This window comes from Balaenoptera musculus, chromosome 6 (genome assembly GCF_009873245.2).
Source record: "Balaenoptera musculus isolate JJ_BM4_2016_0621 chromosome 6, mBalMus1.pri.v3, whole genome shotgun sequence".
Lineage (NCBI taxonomy): Eukaryota > Metazoa > Chordata > Mammalia > Artiodactyla > Balaenopteridae > Balaenoptera > Balaenoptera musculus.
Window position 1 is genome coordinate 92,410,138 of NC_045790.1, and position 27,615 is coordinate 92,437,752.

Below are 27,615 nucleotides of genomic sequence, written 5' to 3' on the forward strand. Positions count from 1 at the left end.
CTGCCATTTGCAGCAGCATGGATGGACCTAGAGATTATCATACTAAGTGAAGTAAGTCACAGAAAGACAAATATTACATGATATCACTTATATGTGGAATCTAAAAAATAATACAAATGAATCTATATACAAAATGGAAACAGACTCACAAAAATAGAAAACAAACTTACGGTTACCAAAGGGGGAAGGGGAGAGGGATAAATTAGGAGTTTGGGATTAAACTACAGATGCAAACTACTATACATAAACTAGATAAGCAACAAAGATTTACTGTAGAGCAAAGGGAACCATGTTCAATATTTTGTAACAACCTATAATGGAAAATAATCTGAAAAAATATATATATATATAACTGAATCACTTTGCTGTACACCTGAAACTAACACAACATTATAAATAAACTATACTTCAATTAAAAAAAAGAAAAAATATCTGTGCTTATGCACATTAAGAGCATTTCTCCTGGGGAGAGTTAGCTTTCCAAGAGGTGCCTAAAATAACCTAACACCCTTTACCTCATTGATCTATAAAGTCCCTTCTAGTCAGTGGAGCCACCAACTGCCTTTTCCTTCTGAGATTTCTCAAGTTACAACCAAGTCTCTGTTAATCTAGTAATGACTACGAGCCCCACCGTTGAAAATCTCTGCTCATACACAGGTCTTGGCATTCTGTCGCCCTAAACTCTAAAATTTAAAACCAAAATTCATGACCCTTTAAATGACCCACACTGAAGATGGAAAGACAGGAGGGGATTTGCCTGAGAGAATTCTGCTCTGGTCCATGAAGGCATTTCAACTTCCTCTAGTTTTCACCAGAAACACCACTTCAGTCTTACCCATCCAAGGAAATTGCAAAACCATTTCCCTCATATAAACGTTCCTCTGTAACATCCCAGTTGTTGACACTACAGTCCTGAGGAACCTCAGGAGCTTGACTTCCATGGAAAGCAACACTTAGGAACATGAAACTGAGCCCCTCCAGGTGAACACGAGCCCCGAAGGGCAGGGACCACGCACTCAATCATCTTTGAGTTTCCTGTGCCAAACGCAGAGCCTGGCACCCAGCAGGCCCTTATCAGATGCTTGAGAAATAAATAAATGTTCAACACAATTTTTTAAATGAGGCAAATAGGGACCTTCCCATCCCTTTATGTAAATTCCATGCACGTGGAACATCGCTGTTAGGATGTTGGAACAACACAGCCCGGAGCAGGTTTCTCACTAGCTGTTCAAAATCCGAGGCCATTCTGCTGACCGTCAAGATACTTTCAGAAGCAATCTAAACTCTGCACATTCTCATAATGAGAAAGGGTAGGACTAAGAGAGTACAGTGCACTCTACCCCTCACCAAAGAGCCCACTCTGACTGTGTGGGAGGAGGGGGATAAGGAAACACAGAAGCAAATAAGAGATGAATTCTAATACCATAAGCTGGGAGCAGTGCAATGGGAGACCGTGGGCTCTGTCAACCCCACTCCCCAGCTAGGCAACCGTGTGATCAAAGCACCGGATCCCCACAGCCGGATGCCTATCTCAAAGGCTCGTTGACAGGATGCTTTATCCTTTTATAAAGGAATGGGAAATGACCTAAATGTCCATCAACAAAGATGGATTAAAACAATGGCTCCTCCATATAATGAAATACTATTCAGCCTTTAAAACTGATTTAGGCCTGTATTTATTGATGCGGCAAGAGATCCACGGCACAATGTGAGATGGAAATAAAAGCAGGTACGATCCCTTTATAGAAAATTATTATTTCCTATCAACATATGTCCAGAAGAATTTATAGAGGTTATTTCTGAATGTGGGACTGGGAATGACATTTACTGTTTTTCTTTTTTAATTTTCTGCATAGTTTTTTTCCTTTGAACGGGAATATTATTTTCACGGTGGGGGGAGGTGGGCTGGGTTGCCAACTTCCATCATTCATTCATCACTTGCCTATTGAGCAGTTTCTGATGATCAATTTGTATCTTTAGAATTAAGTCTCACTGCTGCCCTCAACCAAGCTGGAAATGCTGGACCTTAGCCCCTTGGGAGGACAGATAAAGACTTGATAAACACATAATATTTACTTTCCTGCCAAAGTAAGTATCATGCTAGTGGCTTGACTAAACCCGTTCTTCGCCTCACTTTCAAATCAATTTATCCTTAGCAGGCAAGGAAAGTTCTCCCTGCAACCAGCCTTCTAATCTTATTAGCCCCAGAGGCTCAGAGATTAAAGGAGCTTGTCCCATCTCTTTCCCTTCTCAAGTCTCCTTATTGTATTTGGAACAGAACAAACTTCAGCCCACTGTCCCTCTCCCTCTACTGTCAAACTCTAATCTTGATCCAGGCCCAACCTGTGTCCTTTCCTCAGCTGTGGTTTTCAACCCTGGCTGTGTGTTTCAATCACAAATACCCAGGTCCCACCCAAGATCATTAAACAGAATCTCAGATCGTTAGTATTTTTTAAAGGCTCCCAGTGTGCCCATTAAATATTTAGTGCTGAAGTTTTCCTGCATCCTCTCCTACCCAAGAATATGTCCTAATAATGATCCTGGGGATCTTGAAACATCCATGACCCCTTCTGAAAACTGCTGTCTGAAATCTCAAGCAATTTCAGGGTTTACTAGCCAGATGTCTACAACCCGTGTTAACTGACAGGCAGATCATGGCTAGATGCTCCTCCTGGACAGCAGAGGCTTTTCCCTCTGACCACACTGCTAAAGAAGCCCCCCTATCAGGGACTTCCCTGGCGGTCCAGTGGTTAAGACTTCACCTTCCAATGCAGGGGTGTGGGTTCGATCCCTGGTCGGGGAGCTAAGATCCCACATGCCTTGCGGCCAAAAAAACCCCAAGACATAAGCAATATTGTAACAAATTCAACGACGACTTTAAAAATGGTCCGCATCAAATAAAAAAAAAATCTAAAAAAAAAGAAGTCCCCTTATCCATGAGTGCTGGCCTCCATCCTTCCCACCTAGCCACCAGCCACAGAGCCCTGCCCAGAGCAGGACCCGCCAGGATTGAGGCCTGTGAAAAGTCTGGGGCTCACAAAGCCGGGAAAAGAATCAGAAACGGCCCCATTTAAAGAGCTCCTTGACCCTGTGGTGTTCAGATCAGGTTTGTTCATCTGCGTCAGAGGTGATAAGAAACCCAGTCACAAGCCTAAAACAAGAGATGATAAAATCTATCTTGTATCCAAGCAGTCCAAAATGACCCGACTTTTCTTCTTAGCTGTAGGAGCTGACCAGACTCTGATCACTCATGCTTAATCCCAACAAGACCACCCTGGGACCTGAAGACCCTGGGGCACTCAGGCCCAATGTGGCATTCAATAAATTATATCCTATACTTGGCTTGAAGCCCTTTTCAGCAGCAGCAGGACCTGTCTTGGATGTTCACCTGCATTCGGCTAAGGACAGCCAGGCCGCCTGTCGGCAGAGGCCAAGGCAAATGGCTCCAGCCCTCTTAACAGACCATTAAACCAGCCACCGGAAACAGACAGGTGCCTTTCTGAGTTCAAAGGGCAAGACATTTAACTCAAACACTCTAACGGGTATTAGGTGGTTTCTGATCTGAATTTCTCATCCAAGTCCATCTGGCAAAACCCTTCCCATAAATTGAGATGTGAGATGATCTGGCAGAGCCCATCTGTTCTGATAGTACATCAGTTCTAGAATTATGACATACATAAGGCTGATTATAGAATTTAATTGTCTAAAATCTACACAGAAGCACTTGAATCACAATGGCCAGGAGAAGCTCAGGGGTTGAAGAGGGTCTAAAGACTCTGCCTGTACAACCCTGGGCCATCACGTTTGAGTGATGGAACTCATAACTGGCTTTCTAGTACCTCTAGATTTTCTCGGCTTGTAAAAAGTGTCTAGTTTGCATTTAAATTAGAGCTGGAAGGAATCTGAGAGATAATCATATCCAAAGGATGTAAAGAGAAAGAAGAGAATGAACACTTTTGGAGCTTATTGTGTGTGATGTTGTGACTCATAATAAGAAATGTATATTTGGTCTTCGTCAGTTTCTGGCACAAAGCTCCCAAAACCCTTGTAATTTCCTAAGTGGTAACAGCAGTAAAAGTGTCTTAACATTCATAATGAAACCTTTTCAATGACACCTGAGTTTTATGTGAATGAGGCGACTTTGGGAAAGCACCTAAGGATGGGGCTTGTTGCCAGGGGAACCAAACACATGATTGATTACAGGGTTAGAACTTTCAGTCCCCCGCCACTTCCCCGACCTCTGGGAAGGGGAGAGGGGCTGGAGGTTGGATCAATCACCAATGGCCGATGATTTAATCAATCATGTCTGTGTAATGTAGCCTCCATAAAAACCCAAAAGGACAAGGTTCATAGACCTTCTGGGTTGGTGAACACATGGAGATTTGGGAAGGGCGGCGTGTTCCGAGACGGCATGAAAGCTCCACACCTCCCCACCCCCCATACCTTGCCCTATGCATCTGTTTCAACTGGCTGTTCCCGAGTTACATCCTTTTATAATAAACTGGTAACCTAGTAAGTAAACCGTTCCCCTGATTTCTGCGATTGGCTCCAGCAAATTAAACCCAAGGAGGGGGTCATGGGAAACTCCCATCTACAGCCAGTAGGTCAGAAGCACAGGTGACAACGTGGACTTGGGATTAGCACCTGAAGTGTGTGTGTATGTGTGGTGCAGGGGTTGGTGGGGAGTCCTGAGGGACTGAGCCCTTAATCCGACACTGTCTTCAGGCAGACAGTGTCAGAATTCATTGCTTGCAGTGTTGGAAAAAACACCCCTTACATGATGTCACATCCATCCCTTTCTCAGGCTTCGAGCAGAGGAGGGTGGCCGTGGAGAGGGCTCCAGGTACGCTGGATCACGGCGCTAATGAGGCAGGATTCTAACTCAGGCTGTGTCGGCATCCGGTGCTCTGAGTCTCCGCACCACACCCCAGCGTGACACACCTTCTCTGCTTACGGGAGGGATCTCTCCTTGTCCTCATTCAGCATGAAGCCCTGTCAACCCATTCACACCAGCTACTCGAGCTTTCCTTGGGGATTCATTTAAATCAACTGCAGAGACCCCTTCCCTTTATCAATAGCTTCCCATTCAGCGCCAATACCTGCACATGGACAGGAAAACACTCGCTCTGCCAACATTCAGAAGCAGGCTGCTGGGAGGCCTGAGGCGTTTCTTGAGCTGTTGCACACGTCTTTGAGAAGGAGGCAGGAGATCAGAGTTCAAGTCCCAGCCCTGCCACTTGCCTGGCGGCGTGTGGCCAGGAGCAAGCCCCCCGCCCCATCCCCTCAGCTTCCTCATCTGTGCACTGAGCGGTCCCCTAACACAAGAATCAACTCAGTGTCCGTGGCAACTGTGATGAACTGTTCAAATGAAAGGAAGGGTTCAAGATGTTTCCTCTGACAGTAACATGTCCCACTACTAGTGTTTATACTCTCCAACCCTAAGCCCACATACATCTGAAACGGGAGGAGCCTCGGCAGTGTCCACACAAGTGGCAAATGTGATGACATTCCAGGCACCCAGCAGAGTGAAGCCACAACAGTCCCTCTGGAGTCCACGGAGTCCTTCCAGCAGTCACCGTGTCTGTGTGTCAACCTCCCCTCACAGCCCTGGGCCTCTAATTACCCATCTACCCGATTCCATGCTGCAAAAACCAGAGGAAAAACACCTCACAAGTCTGAGACAAAGGCCAAAAACCACCTTTTCTGGATTCCTTGCTGCAAAACGGACCACCATAAAATGCTCCCTTTCGGCGCTGGGAGGGGCTTTGGAAGGGACCGAGGATAGCTACACCTACCCTGTAGAACGCCAGCCCCGAGACGGGGACGGAGACTTCCGCTTGGTGGGGCTACGGTTACGCCAGCCCCAAATCCCTGCCGCTCCTCTGCCTGGCAAAGTCTTCTCATCCTCTGTGGCTGCGGCCCACCCCATGTTCGCCCTTCCCCTCTGACACCCTGATCACCTCATGAGCAACACTCAGCCTCCAGGCTCACAGACGGGAGGACAGTAAACAGGATAGTCTATAACCGTGAGCAGTACAGTCTGAGACTTAACTTTCCAGGTTTCAGGATCTTAACACTGAAATTCTGGGATTGGTTTTTTGTTCCAAGACTCTGAGTCCTAAGATACTTTAAGTACACTAACTGTGGTGGATATTTTATTGGGTAATTTTACATTTATCATAAAAAACAAAAACAAAAACAAAAAAAACTGACCCCACAGTTTTCCAAGGGACCACTTGTCTGTCTCCCTCACCAGAATGTGGCAGGAGGGGACACTGTCCAGCCTACCTCTGCACCACAGAGCTTGCCGCTGAGTAAGCTCCAAGTCAAAGTTTGCTGAGTGGCTACTGGCTGAATGTGGGTGTGGCTGTGTGTGGGTGGGTGTGATGTTCCCTTGCGTAATGGAATCAGTATAACCCAGTGGAAAGTGCTGGCCTTTGGAATAAGAGACCAGGTTCTGAATCCCCGCCCTGTCCCTTACTTTTTAACCTTTACAAGGTTTCTAGTGAGCCTCAGCTTCCTCATCTGTGAAACGGGTCTGCTTTATGGCCAGCTTTACAGATCAATGCTGAATGTTAAACGAGAGTTATATAAAGCCTTTAGTTTGATGCCTGCCTCAGAGCTCATCAGAGTAGAAACTCAGTAAACAGCACCTACCAGACCAGTCTAAGAAAGCTGGGTGGGTGCAGGCCAGAGCCCTGGGCTCTCAGAAGAAAGCTTTGATATGTAAAAATAGAACCCCTGCCCCTGCTTTGAGCTGTGCCAAAGTGAGAGCTACAGAGTGGGTTCCTGGGTGGCTTTCCTGCTTTGATATGGAAAAGGGAAAGAGGAGGCCCCAGCCCCAACTGCTAAAAATAGGCAATGCAAATAGACTTTGACCTTGCTTCAGGGCTGGGCTGTGCACTATGGAAACCAGGCTTGGCTCTTTGCAGCAAGCTGGGAATATACACTGGGGATGCAGAGAGCCAAGAGCCCTGGAACCCCCAGCCCTCTGATTTGCATATCAGGGGCTGGGTGGGGATGTCACTCCTTGCAGGAGCCTCAATTATGGGGCAATAAGCCAATGGCCAAGTGGACCATTCCCTTCTGGGCCCCCATCTATTACACCTGCCACCAACTGCTTTGTCCCAGGCCTTTCGGAAAAATCATTGGCTCAGCGAACTTTCCCAGAGGTCTCATCTAAATTGCTAAGGTCTCTCCCACAGACAAGGCAGCCTTGAGGTTCCAGCTAACCTCAGTGCATCACCTCTGGGGGCCGTGATGACTTCTGGTCCCCCCTGGCCTGCCCAGCTGGGAAGAAGAGACCCACACCCATGCTGGATTACAAAACACTTTCTCTTCCATTAACTCACTGAGTCCTTCAATTTCCCTCTGAAATGGATGTTACCACATCCACCTTGGTGTTAGGAAAACTGAGGCTCCAGAGTACAGTGTACCGAAAAGAACACTTAAAACCCGAAACCATAAAACCTGGGTTCGCGCACAAGCTGTGCTACTCGCTAAGTGACTTGCCAAGGTCTAAGGACTTTGGTTTCACCACCCAGAGATGGAGAAATTTGACAAATGGCTCCTAAGGTCCCTTCTGGGGCTAAAGACGAAAGTTCTAGGTTGTATGCCTTGTCACCAATAGTCACCAAGTTAAGAAGAGGAGGACCTAAGTCTTAGGATCTAATCAGAAAGGTTTGTTCATATACACAAATAATGACCCTGAGGCCAAATGAGCTAACTGCCAGGGAGGGCAAAATAAGCTCAGGTTTACATAGAGGAGGAAAAACGTTTTGGGAGTTCAGGACATGCTGCACGAAGGGCTGTCATCAGAGGTGGTCTTGAAAGATGGCCAGAAGTTTAAATGGGATGAGAAAGGGTGTTCCGGGAGGGGAACCAGCACAAGCAAAGTGCGGGCAGTACCAGACCCAGCCTGCAATGAGCCCAGCGTAGATGTCAAACCGATGAGAAGAAGAGGCCTGGGAGCTGTCGCTGCCCCACATCTCTAGGATCCTCAGAGTTCGGCAGATGAGGACCCTACCTACGCCTGCTCTTGTGGGGAAGAAAAGCGCATCATATTCACAGAGCTGCATGCTTGAAAGGCTTTAGCGCCTGCAGAATCTGAGCATCTGCAGGTGTATGACCTGGGAAGGACGCCTGGATCTCACCGTGAACATCCCTCCTGCTGCACAGGGCCAGGGCACCAGCGGACGGGAAAGTCTGGCAGCCAAGTGAGCAGAGGCTCACAGCAGAGTCTTTCATAATGGAGTCACATCCTGGGCTTTCTGGGAACCCGTGTGGCTGGAAAGCAGTCGCCTGGGGATGAGGGCACGCCACCAGAACAACAGGTACTTGGCTCTAATGGCAGAAATAACGGGTATCTTCTCCCTGACTAGAGAAGATTTGTGGGGCAGACACGCCTGCCTCTCCTTTAGACTCAGAATCACTGGACATTAGACCTAGAAGAGCTCTTGGGAGAACAGGTCCAAGAACCCCATTTAAGGGATTTGCCTGGCAGTCCAGTGGTTAAGACTCCACGCTTCCACTGCAGGGGGCGTGGGTTCGATCCTTGGTCAGGGAACTAAGATCCCACATGCTGCCTGGGGTGGTCAAAAGAAAAAAAAGAGGGGCTTCCCTGGTGGCGCAGTGGTTAAGAATCCACCTGTCAATGCAGGGGACACAGGTTCAGTCCCTGGTCCGGGAAGATCCCACGTGCCACAGAGCAACTAAGCCTGTGCGCCACAACTACTAAGCCTGCGCTCTAGAGCCTGAGAGCCACAACTACTGAAGCCTGCAGGCCTAGAGCCCGTGCTCTGCAAGAGAAGCCACCGCAATGAGAAGCTTGCGCACGGCAACGAAGAGTAGTCCCCACTCGCCGCAACTAGAGAAAGCCCGCACAGCAATGAAGACCCAACACACCCAAAAATAAGCAAATAAGTAAATAAATAAAAGAACCCCATTTTACAGATGAGGAAACTGAGCCCAAGGGAGAAAAGGTGGCTTATCTAAAGCCCATCAAATGAGTTGGGGCAGAACCAGGAGTAAGGTCCAGGTCTGACTCAGTCCAGAGCCATAGACAATCTGAAGCCAAAAATACCACACATGTCAGGACAACAGGAGAAGGCAGAATAGAGAAGAGTTTCCGGGATGAGGAGGGCTGGCAAGTGTCAGATGCTGGGGACAGCAAGGAGAACTCTAAACTCAGCACCCAGGAAGCAACCGGAAATGGAACTCTGATGCAGGTGTAGTGAGTAAATGCTGGAGAAACAGGCAAACTCCCTTAAAACAAAGTAGTAAAAAGGGTGGACAGAGAGAAAAAAGAAACTTTGGGATGCAGGGAAGAAAACTCAAGGCATTTCAGCTAAATGACTCGGTCTTCTCAGTAGGTGGCAAGGCCAACAATGAGACCAGTCTTTGTGGGAACTGGACTATGGGTCTGTGATCCAGAGTCAGAGGGGAACCCTGGGGCATTCCAGAGTTGGGATTAACCCCCAGAGTCCATTGGGGGTTAATGAGGCTCCAAGAACAGCTCGGGGGCTTGGACTCTGCTGAACTTGTGATCTGTGATTTGTGCTGGTGCCAAAACGCACAGCCCGTGGCTCTCCAGCAACGCCTGGCAGCCCGGGAGAAGCAGCAGAGGGAGCATATGGGCCTGCGTGCGTGTCAAAGGGAGGCCAGGGGACAGTCACGGGAGCAGGAGAATCAAAGGGCAAGTGGGGACACAGGTGAGACAGCTGAGCTTCGCCAGGCTGGGAGGAAGGAGAGAGTAGGAGGAGTTTTCGTGGGCCAAGGCCACATGTAGAAGAACTGGAAGAACGCGATCACAGGACGTTGTCATGGGATGAGAAATGACACAATTCTGGATCTTGGAGTGATTGGGGTGGTGACAGGACCAGAAGTGCATCTGTGTGAGGTTTGCTCAAATGAAGCTTCAGTGAGAGGAAACCATGTCTGGAATATTTAGAGGGGTCAGCAATTTGAGTTCTGAGGTTGCCCAGGGAAGAGAAAAACAGGCACCAGAGGCCTTGAAGGATGGGAAGGAGAGCGCTGAGGTCAGAGGGCACAGCACTGGGTAGTCCAACCTCAAAGGAAGCAGAACTGCATGGGGGTGGGGACAGGGAAAAGCTGGTCTGCCCTCCCCAGGGCCACAGTGGCCAGAGTGAGAGTCTCCGGCTCACAGGAAGGAACCAGGACCACGAACTCAAGGAGGCAGCTGGGGTGTTCGTGGCAACAGTCAGGGGGGTGGGGGAGTGGGCTGTCAGCAGACAGGAGGTCCTGAAGGTGGAGAGGAAGTCAGTGGTGCAGAGGGGGCATCCAGTGGGAGCAGAGGGGAGCGTCTGCCCAGCAGGCACTGTAGCCCGGGCGCACTTAAGTCCTGGCTCCACCCCATCACCGCAGACTGAGCATCACAGTAACCATCTCAGGCAGACCCAATTTCCAGGCATCGACTTTGAGCATCTCCTTACAACCGTCATGGGTAGCCCCCAGGAAGTCTCTAAAAAGTGTCTTTCAGGGAGAAAGGCTTAGTCACAGATGAGGAGCTCCAGGTCTCAGCTCAAACATCTCCTACCAGGGAACTCACCCTTTCATACTCTGTCTAAAATAGCCGCCCCTTACTCTGTCTGTTTCCTCACCCTCCCTTTACTTTGTCTAACGCCTCACTCTGCTTTATTTTTCTTAACACTTATTACCACCTGTCATGTTACATAGGTATTACATACATCCACTGCATTATCCACTGCTTGGAACAGGACCCAGTGCATAACAGGCACTTAATAAATACTTTTAGATTGCTGAATAAATTCTCTTTGAAACCCAAAGCTAGATTTTGTTGGGAAGGGAGACCCTGAAGTCTTTCCTGCTTTTTAAAAGAACAAAGCTGGAGGTATCACATTCCCTGATTTCAAGCTATACTACAAAGCTACAGTAATCTAAACAGTATGGTACAGACACAAAAACAGACACATAGGTCAATGGAACAGAATAGAGAGCCCAGAAATGAACCCACATTTATATGATCAATTAATCAATGACAAAGGAGGCAAGAATATACAATGTGGCAAAGACAGTCTCTTCAATAAATGGTGTTGTAAGATCTGGACAGCTACATGCAGAAGAATCAAATTGGACTTCTATCTCACACTATGCACAAAAATAAATTCAAAATAGATTAAAGACTTAAATGTAACACCTGAAACCATAAAAGTTCTAGAAGAAAACATAGGCAGTATGCTCTTTGACAGTAGTCTTAGTCATATTTTTTGGATATGTCTCCTCAGGCAAGGGAAACAAAAGCAAAAATAAACAAATGGGACAACACCAAACTAAAAAGCTTTTGCACAGTGAAGACAACTATCAGCAAAATGAAAATGCCGCCTACTGACCAGGAGAAAATCTTTGCAAGCGATACATCTGATAAGGGGTTAATATCCAAAATATACAAAGACCTCATACAACTCAACATTAAAAAACCCAAACAATCCTATTTAAAAATGGGCAGAGGATCTGAATAGACATTTTCCCAAAGAAGACATACAGATGGCCAACAGAAACATGAGAAGATGCTCAACATCACTAACCATCAGGTAAATGCAAATCTAAACCACAATGAGGTATCTATCATCTCACACCTGTCAGAATAGCTATTATCAAAAACACAACAAATAACAAGTATTGGCGAGGATGTGGAGAAAAGGGAACCCTCATGCACTGTTGGTAGGAATGTAAATTGATGCAGCCACTATGGAAAACAGTATGGAGGCTCCTCAAAAAATTAAAAATACAACTACTATATGATCCAGCACTTCCACTCCTGGATATTTATCCAAAGGAAAAAAACACTAATTAGAAAAGATATATGCACCCCTATGTTCGTTGCACTGTTATTTACAATAGCCAAGATATGGAAGCAACCCAAGTGCCCATCAATAGATGAATGGATAAAGAAGATGTGGTATCTATAATACATACGCAATGGAATATTACTCAGGCATAAAAAAATAATGAAATCCTGCCATTTGTGACAACATGGAGGGACCTAGAGGGTATTATGCTAAGTGAAATAAGTCAGATAGTGAAAGACAAACATGGTATGATATCACTTACATGGGGAATCTAAGAAACAGAACAAATGAACAAATATTACAAAACAGAAACAGAGTTACAGATACAGAGAACAAACAGGTGGTTGCCAGGGGGGAAGGAGGGAGATAGAAATAGGTGAGGGAGATTGAGACATACAAACATCCAGTAGTTGCAAAATAAATGAGTCACAGGTATGAAATGTACAGTGTGGAGAATACAGTCAGTAACAAGGTAATATCTCTGTACGATGACAGGTCGTAAATAGGCTTTCACGGTGATCATTTAGAAATGTACAGAAATACTGAAGTACTACGTTGTGTAACAGGAACTAACATAGTACTGTAGGTCAGTTATAAAATAAATAAAGAAATTAAAATAAATGAAAGAGTGGTTCTGAGCTGTGTCGAGTTCACGCACTTGAGCACCTCCACTGCACACAGTTCTGTCTCAGGCAAAGCAGGGGAAGTCTTTGCTGACCTAACGCAACCTGCTGGAGCCTGCAAGATGGTTCTCGAGCAATGCCAAGACCCGCTCCGACTGCCCAGCCCCTGAGCCCACTAGGCCCAGCTGCAATTCAGCTGTGTTCACAGCACCTGCTTGCTACACCTGGCAAGAGTCCAGGAGAGGAGAGTAGCACAGCCTCTTCTGCCGGTTAAATACAAGCAGCATCCTTAAAAGAATTCCTATAATGATATTTCTTCTCTCTGCCTACTCTAGAGATGTGCCCACACTGCATCCCCATGCTTGGAAAGGCTCCCCTAGTGCATCCCCATGTGTAAAGGGAACACATCTTCCTCTTCCCTTCCCAGGTACTGGCCATCTCCAGGGTGGGGCACCACGGATGCATCATCTCACATGGGCGCCAGCACCTCAATCCCAATGCTACTTACTGCAACAATATCACAGTTTTCCTCCTGTTTTTCTCTACCAATTTCTAGCAACCGTGGATCTGTGATTAGCATGAAAAGCCAATCCATCCTGTAAGGAATCAAAGGAATACATACCGCAACCTGGGCAGAGTCAAGGAACTGGAGGCCAAAGTAATCTGTTTCCACCAGGTCCAAGTGGTACACAATCTGATCAAACAAATCCTGGCCTTTGGCATGTTTCTGGAAGACAATTGGGTAGATGAAAATTTAGGATGTGACAGTACATAAATTTTTAAAAATGTAATTATTTTTATTATAATACAAACTCATGATTAAATCTAAGCATACATAATGACAAGAAAAACCCACCAAACTACAACTTCATAGGATGATTAGGGAACCAATGTCTTATTATGATAAATGGTAAATAAATGGAAAAAAAAATCAAGCATTGATCCTGCCTTTAGCTGTAGCACTGGGTAACCAAAGAGTAGATGACAACATATACAAAAATTAACTCAAAATGAATCACAGACCTAAATGTAAGAGTTAAAACTATAAAACTCAGAATAAAACATACACACAAATCTTCATGACCCTGGATTAGGCAACAGTTTCTTAGATAAAACACCAAAAGTGCAAGCAACAAAAGAAAAACCAAACTGGACATCATCAAAAATGTAAAACTTTTATGCTTCAAAGAACACCATGATATCAAGAAGGTACAAAGACAACCCTGAATGGGAGAAAATTTTACAAATCATACTTCTGACAAGGGACTTCTATCTAGAACATACAAAGAATTACTACAACTCAATAATAAAAAGACAAATATTCAATTAAAAATTAGGTCAAGGAGATAGATAGATAGATGGTTCTCCAAAGATAGAAAAACAGCCAATAAGCATATGAAAAGATGCTCAACATCATTACTCATCAGGGAAATGCAAATCAAAACCACAATCAGACACTTCACACCCACTAGGAGGGCTATAATAAAAAAGACAGATAACCAATGTTGGAGAAATTGGAACCCTCTTATACTGCTGACAGGAATGTCAAATTGTATAGCTGATATAGGAAACAGCCTGGCAGTTTCTTAAACGGTTAAACCTAGAGTTACCATTTGACCCAGCAATGACACTTCCAAGTAAATATCCAAGAAAAATGAAAACATTAAGCTCACACAGAAACTGGTACAAAAATGTTCACAGCAGCATTATTCCTAATAGCCAGAAAGTGGAAGCAACCCAAATGTCTATCAACTGATGAATGGATAAACAAAATGCAGTATATCCATACAATGGAATATTATTTGGCCATAAAAAGGAATAAAGTTCTGATACATGCTACAACATCGATGGATATTGAAAACATTATACTAAGTGAAAGAACTCGGTTACAAATGACCACATATTATTTGAAATGTCCAGAACAGTAAGTCTAGAGACAGAAATGAGATTAGTAGTTGCTTAGGGCTGCCAGGTTGGCGGGGTGACAGCGAAGATGAGTAGGATTTTTTGGAGGTTAATGCAGTGTTCTAAAATTAATTGTGGTGATAGATGCACAACTCTATGAAAATACTAAAAACCAATAAATTGCATGCTTCAGATAGGTGAATTGTATGGTATGTGAATCTCTATAAATAAACAATTAAAAATAGTAGAGAAGCAAAGTTTTTCTTTATAGTAGTATTCCAGCAAATAAATGAAGAAGGAATAACAGAATTGCAATATCACAATTTTGCAACTTCTAATGAATGGCAGGCTCTAAGCATTGGACGCCAGTGGCTACTAACATCGCAATAGGAGACAGACAGACAACCATTATGTTCCTCGCCATGAAGAACGTCCCACCACCCAAGATATAATCTTGCTCCCCACACCTCTCTTTCCACAGGAAAAACAAAATCAACCCTGGGACTGATTCAACCACTAGATCCAACTGCCAACTGTAGGAAATGCAGAGGAATGTTCTAAACTACATGGGACTGCAATTGGCGAGATCCAGCCTGTGGGAAATTCTAGAAACTCCTCAGGACAAATGACCTAGTTTCTTCAACAAACAGACTATAGGGAAGAGAAGAGATGGAGGGAACACCTACAGATTAAAAGAGATTTAAAAGACATTTTTTTAAAAAAGGAAAACTTAACTTGCAATGTCTAGGGATGCACACTTGGGTGAGCAAACTTGGAAAGACAGTAAAGAAGTGACTGTAATAAAGTCAGAGTAGTTGTTGCTCTTGGGGCTTGGAGGGGGCACAGGGAGGGGGTAACGGTGGACTTCTGGCTGGCTGGCAGGGTTCCAGCTTTTGACGTGGGTGGTGGTACAAGGGTGTCTGTCTACCTTCTAGTAGTTCATTAAACTGTACCTTTGTTTTATTTGTACATCTGTACTTGCGTTATACAAATAAACAACAATAACAAAAAAAATCAAAACTACATCAATGAATTACAGTCTCTTTCCTTCCTGGAAATACTCCTCTGAAGGCATCAATTCAACAGAAGCAGAAGACTTGACGTGCAGTGGTGTTCTCTACAAATTAATCTACTGGAGAAATAAGGCAGGATCAGGGGAGGGCAAAAAGAAGAACAACTGAAACTCCAATCACAGAACACAGCACTGGGGCCCACCAGCACTCCAGAATACTATTTGGCCATTACCAAAGAGAATTATGAAGATGAGACAGAAATATGGAAAATTCTTATGACAAACGTTAAGTAAACAGAGTACTTAACTCTGTTAACAGAAAGCTGTGATCCCAACTACATAAAAATATGTATGCACTGTACACGGACTACTTGATAAAAACAGGAAATTGGCAAAAACTAAAACAGCTGTGTTAGCATGGAGAAACTATGGATGGTTTTCTTCCCAAGTTTTTTTTTAACACTGGTCTTTTGGCAGTTGTTAGGCAGCAAATACAATTTCAAAAAAAAAAAAATCACAATTCTGGCACTCTTCCTCCTTTCCCATAACAATCCATCTTGTGGATGTATTTCTTCCAATTACTATCCAGTGCTATTGGCCCCACGCAACACCTATTATCACGGTGCCAATGCTTCATTAGTGGGTTTCCTAGTGGGAAAAAAATAGTTAGAGTAAAGCTTTAGCAGCAGGATGTGGCAGAAAGAACTGCACTGGGAGAAAGCAAAAGACCTGTGCTCTAGTCCCAGATGCACCATTAACTCCAACCTTAAGCTATTCATAATTTCCCCCAATCCATACGGCCATCCTGGACTTTCCCTGCAGCTGCAAATCAGACATGGCCATGGTGCCCTGAATATACAGGGCCACCAAAACTCAAATGACCCCAAATCCAACCTGCTCCCCACCTGGGTCTATTTTGGTTCAGGGCTTACCATCCAGTATGTAATTTTAACACTCTCAGAGAATGAACTGAAAAAGCACAGTTCCCCACATGTAAAATGACAGAGGTTAGCCCAAGTTTCTGTCTAGGTCATTCCAAATTTTACTTTTCTGATGTCTTTCGAAAGTGGCTCTTAATATAGAATGAGCTCAAGGTGGCGGTTAGGAAAAGAATGTTTCTAGGGGCAGTGAGTCCCTGCTGCCAATGCCAGACTGGCTCCTCTGCTGACAGACCCTCACTCAGCTGGACCTAGAGGTGGCATACAGCAGGGTCTGGCGGATAGGAAACACTATTTTTACTCACCTATAAACACTTCCCCCCACTCACCTCCCCCACCAAGTGTGCCCTTCGGTCTCTTCTGCTGGAAAAGAGAATTCCCAATGGCCCCTTGCTGCTCTAAAAAGAATCTGGTGAAATTATGAGGGCTGGAATGAATAGAAGGGTCCTTGAAACAGAGGTCCCAGGGAGTTAAGGGCAGGTTGAAGACAGGAGGGTCAAGACCACAGCCCTTGAATCAACCATCTTTCACTCCTCCCAGCCCACAGAGTGTCCATTCTCAAAACTGAGAAGGTTCCAGATAACTCATCTGCACTGCCAGCCAGGACATCTTACTCAGGGCAGCCCCTAGAAGCCCACAAGCTGTCATCTCGGGCTTACTGGCCCAAACATTCCCTCCTTCGGCAGCGTCCCCAACTCTACTCTCCCCGCCCGCTCCAGGGCAGTAAGTGCCCCTCTTCTGGGTTCCCACAAGCAGGCCCATGCCTTCATTACATACACACTTATCACACTGCACCATAGCTGCCCATGTTCCTGTCTTATTCCTGCTTCAGACTGAGCACTCCCAAGGGCAGAGACCAGCTGTGTTCACCTGGATACCATTCTCTCTTCCTTCCATCCCCAAAACACATGCCTGGCTGGCACCCAGCAGGCACTCCACAAATGTCTGTTTGCTGGATGGATGGATGGATGGATGGATGCGGATATGTGGATGGGGGATGGATGGGGCCACGAAACAAATCTTCTGGATGGGTCATGCCGAAGCACGAAAAACAGACTGATATTTCACAAGCGGCAGGGCGAAAAATGAGAATACACTCACTAAAATCTTTTCAAATTAAGTTTTCCATGAACAAGCATCTAGGGAACTGTGCTGTACTTCCAAGGCCATTTACCTAAACACAATTTTGTGGCTATTATGTGAAGTGCTGTCTAGTGATTACACCAGGAGATCTGTTAATGTGACAAGAATGGAAGCTGCTCCTTGTTGCCTCAACATTAACTGGGTCTCCCCCTCTGTGATGAATCCATTCATTCATTCATTCATTCAACAAATATTTACCAACTGCTCATCAAATGCCAGCCACCCTTCTAGGCGTTGGGGTATGCTGGGGTCACAAAGTCTGGAAGGGAGCAGCTACAGGAAGCTACAGAAGAACAAGTCCTTCTTGCGGAGCAACGTCATCCTGAACAGCTTAAGACCCGAGCCCCGTAAGTAGCAATACCACTTACCTCCCTGCCTTCCCAAACAGAATATACTCAATGTAAAACCTTACAAAGTCCCCATCACCATCCTGAAATCTACCAACCACAAGACACGTATGGAGAGCTGTCCCCAAACACAGCAGGATCTAGAGAGCTGTCCCCAAACACAGCAGGATCTAGAGAGCTCTACCCTCGAGTTCTTACATCCACGCTGCCTAGTTTTTCTTCCTCCCGTCTCAGCACATCATTTTTTACAGGGACCAGCAACCAGTGGTTTGGAGACAGTATGTCTCTCTATAGCAGCTCCTTCTGATCTGAGAGGAGCTAAAAATAACCACGTGCATTAAAATCGTGTGTAAAATAAGAGTACAGAGTTGCCGGCTAAAGAGTGGGTCAGGCAGGCAGCCAGCAGGGAAAGGTATGGACATCGTGATATCTTTGTTAGCCAGTCAGAGGTTCTGATTTTGCCTGTTTACTGGTTCCCAGCCATGGTCCCGATAAGGAAGACTGCTGGACAGCGGATGTCTTAACTGTCCCCCAAATAAATGAACCAGCCTGACCCTCTTAGATAGATGCAACTGGCAACGTCTTACTGTAACCTGACCCACTTGCAATGTAATAGGTCCACTGTGGTCCTGGAAGAACAAAGAAGATAGAAGCCAATCCATCCAAATCTCATTAGTCTCAATAGCATAAGATGCCGTGCATCCCAGGTAGGTTTGAAAGGAGGAAATAAGCTGTGTGTGCAAGTGCTAGTCAAGCGTATACATCCTAGTTGGTGGAAAGCATAACATCTGGGCAGAGAAAGGATTTCAGGAGCCTTGCAGGCACACGAGGCTCTCTTCCATCCACCAGTTCCACATCCATCAGATGGCACGCCCCTCCGCACCCATCTTCAGAAGGCTCTCTCTTTCCTCTCCATTGTGGCTCAGGCCACATCACCTCATACATAGACCACAGCAACAGCCCCCCGAGTGGTCCCACTATCTCTAGTGTCTCCCTCCTAAAGCCCATCTTCCTTGTGTTTGCCAGAATGGTCCTCATACAACACAGCCCTCATCTCAGTCACTTTTCTGCACAAAAACATCCACCAGAGGATGAAGCGCAGGCTTCCTGGCCTGGTGCTAGGGATTCTGCATAATCTATGCCGCCCAACCCAATACTTCTTCTCCCTCCCACAGGCCTCACATGTACCCTGGGCTCCAGGCAAACATGTTCTCCAACCACGATGCCCACTCACCACAGACAGCAGGTCCCACCCCTACAGTGTTGCCTGTGTCATTCCTTTGCCTAGATGTCCTCCTCCCCTACATCCCCATTGCTATCCCCACCTGCAACAAGCCAATCCCCATGGCCACTTTCAAGTGACAATCATCATCACTAAACTTCCTGTTGGCGGCACCCTGTCCTGTTCATCTTTGCTTCTTTATCATTCGACATTCTAAAGCTCAAAAACGTAACTGCTGATGTGGATTTAGGAGAATCCTCAGTTCCCAAGACAGTCTTCAAACAACCCACTTTGCACAAGTCTGATCTTCCTGGTTCATCTCCACTGGGAATTCTCTACAGCCAGCTGGGATCTGGATGGAGAACCCTGGTACTACCATCTCCCCTTCCCGACTCCCTGTCTGTTCTAAAGCAGTCTAGAACACTGGTGTTTTGAAAACCATACCACACTGTGGCCTGCCCTTTTGGCTGATGAAAATGCTATGCCTTCTATGAAATATTATCAAGTTCTGGATTTTTATATATGGGTTAAAAAATAACCAAAATAAGTGTGGCGATGGTTTTGAAACCTAAGTGCAGACTTTTGCATTTGCTCCAATTAAATGTCATCTTATTTAAATTGGCCCACAATTTATCCTTTTAAGAACATTATTAAAAGGTTAATCCCCCTGGTTATTATCCCATATACCACTTACTGATCTTAGTTTTACAACATATGGGAAATCTGATAATCAGGAAGGGGTGAGGGGTGGAGGGTACGGGGTGGGGGTGGGGGAGGGGCGGTGTCTTTATTTCTACAGTACTAAGGCACCCATCTGATGGTGGCCACAGCCTGGTTATAAATGCACACAGTTGTACCACGGGGGGGCCATGCCCTGGAACTCTCAGAGGCAAAAATGTTGGGTTGGGGGCTTCCCTGGTGGCGCAGTGGTTAAGAATCCACCTGCCAATGCAGGGAAATTGGGTTCGAGCCCTGGTCTGGGAAGATCCCACATGCCGCGGAGCAACTAAGCCCGCAAGCCACAACTACTGAGCCTGCGCGCCACAACTACTGAAGCCCGCATGCCTAGAGCCCGTGCTCCACAACAAGAGAAGCCACCGCAACGAGAAGCCCGTGCACCGCAACGAAGAGTAGCCCCCGCTCGCTGCAAATAGAGAAAGCCCGCGCGCAGCAACGAAGACCCAATGCAGCCAAAAATAAATAAATAAAATAAATAAATTTATTTTAAAAAAAAGTTGGGTTGGAAAACCAGCTCTGTTTCTTTTCTAGCAATATGACGGTGACCCTAGGCAAGCCCCACCCCGAGACTCAGCCTCTCCATCTGAAAAATGGGGTACTCTCCTCCGCCCCATCCACCTTTCTAAGTCATTATGTTAATAAAAAAGCAAGAAAGCAAATGAGCGTGTATTGTAAACTGCGGTGTCCTATACACACAAAGGAATTATTATCACTTTCGTCCAAACCTTATTTCTCTCACATGTCCACAGGAATAACACGATATACTTTTTGCTAAATGCTGAACAAAAACTGAGGTACAGGAACTCTGTGATCTAGTAATGCCACTTAAAGAAACACTGAGGCTGACGAGGCTTTGGGATTTTTGGTAAATCCCTGTTGGTCCCTGGAGATCAACTCCTTCCTTTCCAAGTTCGTAAACACCCCTGTTTAAACAGTTCTGGGAACTCTACCTGTTCTCATCGGTGGGATTCCTGGCCAGCAGTTCCCAGAAGGCACCTACCTCAAGGCATCTTTCAACTGTTTCTAGGAAGTGCTAATTCATGATGAGTTACTAGTTCCTAACCCCACCCCGCAACTTGGTAACTTGCTAGTTTTCTCTGAGCCTTAGGAGGAAACTAGCTCTCTATTACACGCACAGGCACACAAAGTGGCCCAGGGGTCTCTGTCCCCATTGCCATCACTACTAAGTCATCACAAAGAAATATAAACTGTTTACACCAGGATGTTGTAAACACAAATATCTGAAATTACCCAATAAAGTTACCTTGAAACTTCATCACAAGTGAGAAATAGCATCTCAGCCATCGGCAAGATCTGGTGACTCAAAACTGGAATCTACTGATGCAAAGACCATGCAGAAGTATCCCTAATCTACTGGACTGAAGGCCAGGCTCTCCAGCTTATAAATTCCATCTCCCAGTTGAAGAGGATCTCCATGTTTACAAAGGTTCCATGACCCCATTTTGCAGGGAAGGAGCCTGAGCCTCAGACAGATTACATGACCAAGTTCATATTGCTTACAAGTAGCAGACCTAGAATCAGGACCCAGCCTTCCGGATTCTTAGACAGGTGGACAGAGTTCTTTCCACCTCATCCCACTGCTTCTCTGGTCAGCTCATTCACCTCTTTGGCTCCAAACACATGAGCCATGTCCAGCAAACAAGAAATGTTTCTTAAGCCTAATTCAACACATGGCTGCTGAGAGCCTACTTCACATGTGGCCTTGGCTACAGCTGGGATACAGGGCCACATGGTCCGACACAAATAGATCTCATGGTGGGGTGGGGTGGGGGCAATTCCAGTTTTGTCTGGAGGGCAGGGAAGCTGTGGCAGAACGCAAAGTAGTTGATTTGCTCACATACTAACACAGAAGTCAAGACACGGTGCATGGGGGACATCCACAGGCTGGGCAGCTCCTGGAAATTCAATTCTGGTAAAACAGGGCACATGTGATTAATTTCCTGATTTGCCTGGCTAACAACCTCTTAGAACTCAGAGGAGGCAGCAGAAACAACTGCCCTTGGGGACTTCCCTGGTGGCGCAGTGGTTAAGAATCCGCCTGCCAATGCAGGGGACATGGGTTCGAGCCCTGGTCCAGGAAGATCCCACATGCTGCGGAGCAACCTAGCCCATGCGCCGCAACTACTGAGCCTGTGCTCTAGAGCCTGTGAGCCACAACTACTGAGCCCGGGCACCACAACTGCTGAAGCCCACGTGCCTAGAGCCCGTGCTCTGCAACAAGAGAAGCCACCACAATGAGAAGCCCACGCACCGCAATGAAGAGTAGCCCCCGCTTGCTGCAACTAGAGAAAAAGCCCACGTGCAGCAACAAAGAACCAACACAGCCAAAAATAAAATAAATAAATTAAAAAGAAAATTTACAGAAACAACTGCCCTTGATTTTGATCAACAAGTGAGAACAATCTTAGAAGAAAGTCGTCTTGGTATGTGAGTCAGTGAAAGGAGGCAGTGACGACCAGGGTTCGCTTTCAACCAGGGGCGCGGGGCTCTCCACGTGCAACATGAGGTCTGGGTGGGTAGGTTGTAGGCTTAAGGGTTCCAGAACAGAGCACCACACTGGCTTCAACTGATGGACAGATCAATCCAAAACACTGAGACTTTGTGTTGCATTATTGATTAACTACTGATCAGCCCCTGTTCCAGGCTGATAAACCATCTTCAGGCCAAACTGTATTTATATCTCAGCAAAGAGCCAAAGCTCTCATTTGTTTCTGCTGTGAGAATTCAATGGTCCCAACGGCCATGAGCCTATGAACCTTCTTTCCATCCGTGTGGAATACCTAACACCTCCTAATGACTTCGGTTTCTGTCTCCCTATAGCTCCTTCCAAGCATGCCTGACACATGTGACTCAGCGGTTAGTTGAAGGGAGGGGTTCCCTTTCACTCCTCAAGATGCTGAATGAAGTCTGGATACTAAAGCTACTTGATCCTGGAGAACCAGCCCTGAAAACTGGTTTCACCCAACACGTCAAATATTATACCTCCCACTCTCAATAAGAAACACTAAAACAACACATGTTGAATACTCTTTAATTTGGGGGTAACTAGTATCAGGCACATTTTCATATGCGATCCCTACAGACCAGGACAAAAATATCAGACAACCTCCCTAACACAAAGGTCCACTGGACAAATGACTCTTAGAATTCTGGATTGGGAGCCTCTCCTCACCTTTATTATTAAGCTAGGTGAGTCATGAGCAGTCACAGTGCTCTCTGCCCAACTGAGTCCACTCGAAGCCCTAGAGAATGGGATGGGGGCAGGAGACTGCCCTGAATGACCTCTAAGGCAGGGGCTTTCCATCCCAGTGCCCTCCATCTTCCATCAAGAGAAGCAAGTACATGGGGACTTAAAAGGTCCCCGGTGGCAAGTACCTACAGTGTTAATTTTTGTGTTAATCTTTTAAACTGTGGCCACTAAAAAGATGGCTGCAAGGTCTTTTTCTTTTTCCCTTGGATATGGAAGAGCCTGGCGCTGCTTCAACCAAACAGAATACGGCGTTAGTGATATTTTGTGATTTCCAAGGTGAGTGACAGTTCTCTTGGGATGCTTGCTCTGTGGGAAGAGCCAGCCACCATGTGAAAAATCCAGCTACCCTAAGACTACCATGCTGAAGAGGCCATGAGCAGATGTTCCTCTCAACTGTCCCAGCTGAGCCCAGCCTCCAGCCATCCCTGCCAAGGTGCCAGACATGTGAGTGCAGCCATCATGCACCCTCCACACCAGCCAATCTTGCAACTAAGTAGTCCTGGGTGATCCTGATCGATGCCATGAGGAGCAGAAGAAAATCCCAGCTGAGCCCCACCTCAATGGGTTCTTTTTTTTTTAAAACATCTTTACTGGAGTATAATTGCTTTACAATGGTGTGTTAGTTTCTGCTTTATAACAAAGTGTATCCGTTATACATATACATATGTCCCCATATCTCTTCCCTCTTGCATCTCCCTCCCTCGCACCCTCCCTATCCCACCCCTCTAGGTGATCACAAAGCACCGAGCTGATCTCCCTGTGCTATGCGGCTGCTTCCCACTAGCTATCTATTTTATGTTTGGTAGTGTATATATGTCCATGCCACTCTCTCACTTTGTCCCAGCTTACCCTTCCCCCTCCCTGTATCCTCAAGTCCATTCTCTAGTAGGTCTGTGTCTTTATTCCCATCTTGCCCCCTCAATAGGTTCTTGATCAACAGAACCCATGAACTATGATAAATGATTGTTGTTTTAAGCCACTAAGCACTGGGGGAATTTGTTATTCAATAGATAACCAGAATGAAAACCATATAGGTACACAGATATAACACATGTGCGTGGCATGTGTGCACACTTTATAAAAGATTTAGTATGTAAAAGTTTTTCATAACTTTAAAAAACGTTGCTTAGGAATCCCACACTGTGATGCTAACTTAGGTATCATCTGCTTGGAGACGAGGAATTAGAATAATAAATATATTAATTCTTAAAAAAAAAAAAGGATAGACAAACCAAAAAACTGTTCTTCAGAGGCCACAAACTCTGCTTAGGAGAAAGACATTAAAATCAAGGGCTGGAATGTCTGAGGCTGCCTTGCTCTACATTCACCAACTGCATACTAAGAACTCAATAAATTGCACTGAAAAGGAGGAAGAGGACAATTATGGATTCAAAGACACTTAAAAGACATTATTTACCAAGTGCAGTGTGTTGTCTGCAGTTGGCTCCTGGTTCAAACAAGCCAACCACCGACCACAAAAGATTTTTGGGATGACGAGGGAAAGGTGAACAAGGACTTGGTATCAGACGATATTAAGGAATCACTGTTCATTTTGTTGAGTGTGATAACGGGATGGTGGATAGATATATATAGATAGAGAGAGAGAGAGAGCTACCCATTTAGGTGTTAACAGGTTAAATGATAAGTTGTTTGGGAGTTGCTTTAAAATACTCCAGAGAGGGGCTTCCCTGGTGGCGCAGTGGTTGAGAATCTGCCTGCTAATGCAGAGGATACGGGTTCGAGCCCTGGTCTGGGAAGATCCCACATGCCGCGGAGCAACTAGGCCCGTGAGCCACAATTACTGAGCATGCGCGTCTGGAGCCTGTGCTCCACAACAAGAGAGGCCGCGATAATGAGAGGTCCGCGCACCGCGATGAAGAGTGGCCCCCACTTGCCGCAACTAGAGAAAGCCCTCGCACAGAAACGAAGACCCAACACAGCCATAAATAATAAATTAATAAATAAATAAAAATTAAAAAAAAAAAAAAAAAAAAACTGTTTAAAAAAAAAAAAAAAAAAAATACTCCAGAGAAAAAAATAATATATGGGTGTTGTGTACATGACAGTTTCATCATACTGTTGTATGATGAGACATACAAGTTGTCTCAACTTGTGTATTTGAAATTTTCCATAAAACTTAATGAAAACCTCACAAACTACAAAGGAGTTGAGGGTTGGAGGGTGTCAGCACGGTCTGGCCTGAGCCTTGCCTTCGAGCATCCAAGACAGTGGCTGGGAAGAGAAACCTTTGTCCACAGGGAAGGTGATGGTGCTATGCGATGCAGAAGATGACTCCAAGCCAGTAACAGCTAATTTTCTGCCATGTCACTAAAACAAAATACAATACACAGACGCCCGTCCAGATTCAACTCAATACCTACTATGGACCTTAAGTCACATTTCATCCCCACCCCCAGTCTTTGGTGCAGCTTACAAAGGGGCTGCACTGCTGTACTTTGTGGCCAATTTTACAGACACAAATAACATACTTTTACAGCAAGAAGAAAAGTATGAGCAGCAGTAAAAGCTAATTTTTTAAGCTTTGGACACCAAGGTTCACATTCTACCTAATTTCAAGGAAACAATGATTTTTATCCCTTAGAACGTTTCTGAGGGATACAGGGTTGATTCTTTTTCTCTTTTCTAATTTGTTTATTTATTTTTGGCTGCATTGGGTCTTTGTTGCTGGGCGCAGGCTTCCTCTAGTTGCGGCGAGCGGGGGCTACTCTTCGTTGCAGTGAGTGGGCTTCTCATTGCGGTGGTTTCTCTTGTTGCAGAGCATGGTCTCTAGGCACGCGGGCTTCAGTAGTTGTGGCGTGTGGGTTCAGTAGTTGTGGCGCACGGGCCTAGTTGCTCTGCAGCATGTGGGATCTTCCCAGACCAGGGTTCAAAGCCGTGTCCCCTGCATTGGCAGGTGGATTCTTAACCACTGCGCCACCAGGGAAGTCCCCAGGGTTGATTCTTAATCTTGAACTAAAGTACCACCATCTGCGGCCCAGCAGAATACAAACATGTGATATGGGACAGGACAAGCTCCTCAGCCAAACTCCAGACAGCCATGGTGACAAGGGCCCCAAACAGAACCCTACTCGGCATCCGAGTTACCAAATAAGAACACAGGGATGGTCCAGAAATCAGCTCATTCAAGTCCCTCGTTTTACAGATGGGGAAAAACGAGGCCAGAGGCAGGTCAGGCAACCAATACAAAGCCAGGAATAGAACACCAGCCTTCTGACCCTGAGACCAATACAATTTTCTTTCTTAGGACTATCTTGAGACAAATGCATTATGTTACTTGAATAGGAAAGAAAAAGACCAGCCTAGCATTTCTGCTACGAAATGGTTAAGAACCAAATAGGCAATATGAAAAATTTCAGTGTTAAAAACTCCTTGACTATAAAAACTGCTTGGTTTGAGCAAATATTTTTGGCTTTTTAAAATGGGGGATCAGAAAAGGAAAAAAAAAAAAAAAGAAAGAAAGAAAAGAAAGAAAAAAAACCACAGGAGAAAGGAAAAAGAAAATGAAACAAATTTGTGTCTGGCTAAACAGTAACATGCAATTAAAATGACGGATGCCTTTGTGCCAGAGGCTGACTTTGAAACAAGCTGCTGGAAGAAGGGCAGCCCTGAAAATAAATTGCCAAATTACTTTTTGCTGCCAGATTGCAGATTCCCCCTCCGTGTAATTCTGAAAGGAAATAACTCCATATAAATAAATATGCAACGAATTCCCAGGAAACCCAGCCAAGAAACATGAACAGAAAGAACTAATTTCGGGTGGACGACTGCCCCCACCCATCCTGCAACTTAGGAACACGACTAAATTTGCAAAGTAAGGCAGGTCAGTGCTACCTCACATACTTCCCTAAATTACTAGGTCCTATAATGACCATTCCCCTTTTCTCTGTGGAGCCCTTCAAAGCTCTGAAACTTCTGGGTGTCACAACACACCCCATGATGCAGTGGCTGAAGGCATGGACTCTGGGGTCAGCGTGACAGGGATCTGAGTCCCAGCTCTGGTACCCAGCTTAGCCCGAGACTGGTGTCAGGAAACATCGTACCTGGTAGGGCTGTTTGAGGATTACATGAAATGAGATGATGAATTTAACAGGGCTTGGCCCCAGGGTTCACCCATAGCGCAGGTCCGTGGATGCAGATGGCCTCATTCTAGGTAGCATAACACTCCCAGAAGATGAGCTTTACAGAGGTGGAGTGACCGGGGAGTGTTATGAGATGAACTGTGTCCCCCCAAAATTCATATGTTGAAGACCTAACCCCCCAATGCTTCCAAATGTGGCTATAGTTGGAGACAGAGGTAATTAAACAGGTAATTAAGTTAAAATGAGTTCATTAGAGCAGACCCTATCCTATGACTGGTGTCCTTATAAAGAGAGAGATTAGGTCACACACACAGACAACAAGAATGCACACAGAAAAGACCATCTGAAGACAGAGGGAGAAGGGGCAGCAAGAGAGTGGCCATCTACAAGCCAAGGAGAGAGGCCTCAGAGGACACTGACTCTGCCGGCATCTTGATCTTGGAATTCCAGCCTCCAGAACTGTGAGAAGACAGATTTCTGTTGTTGAA

The 27,615-nt window shown here is 45.6% G+C and overlaps 1 protein-coding gene across 5 annotated transcripts in view; it reads right to left on the bottom strand.

Annotated features, from left to right (window-relative positions):
- The window catches only part of EPB41L4B (erythrocyte membrane protein band 4.1 like 4B), a 143,955-nt gene that overhangs the window by 92,243 nt on the left and 24,097 nt on the right, over positions 1-27,615 (bottom strand). For all 5 annotated transcript variants that reach the window (XM_036855406.1, XM_036855405.1, XM_036855407.1 and 2 more), the window contains exon 2: positions 13,074-13,178. In XM_036855406.1, the coding sequence (XP_036711301.1) occupies positions 13,074-13,178 (105 nt within the window). The remainder of the gene's footprint in view (positions 1-13,073; positions 13,179-27,615) is intronic.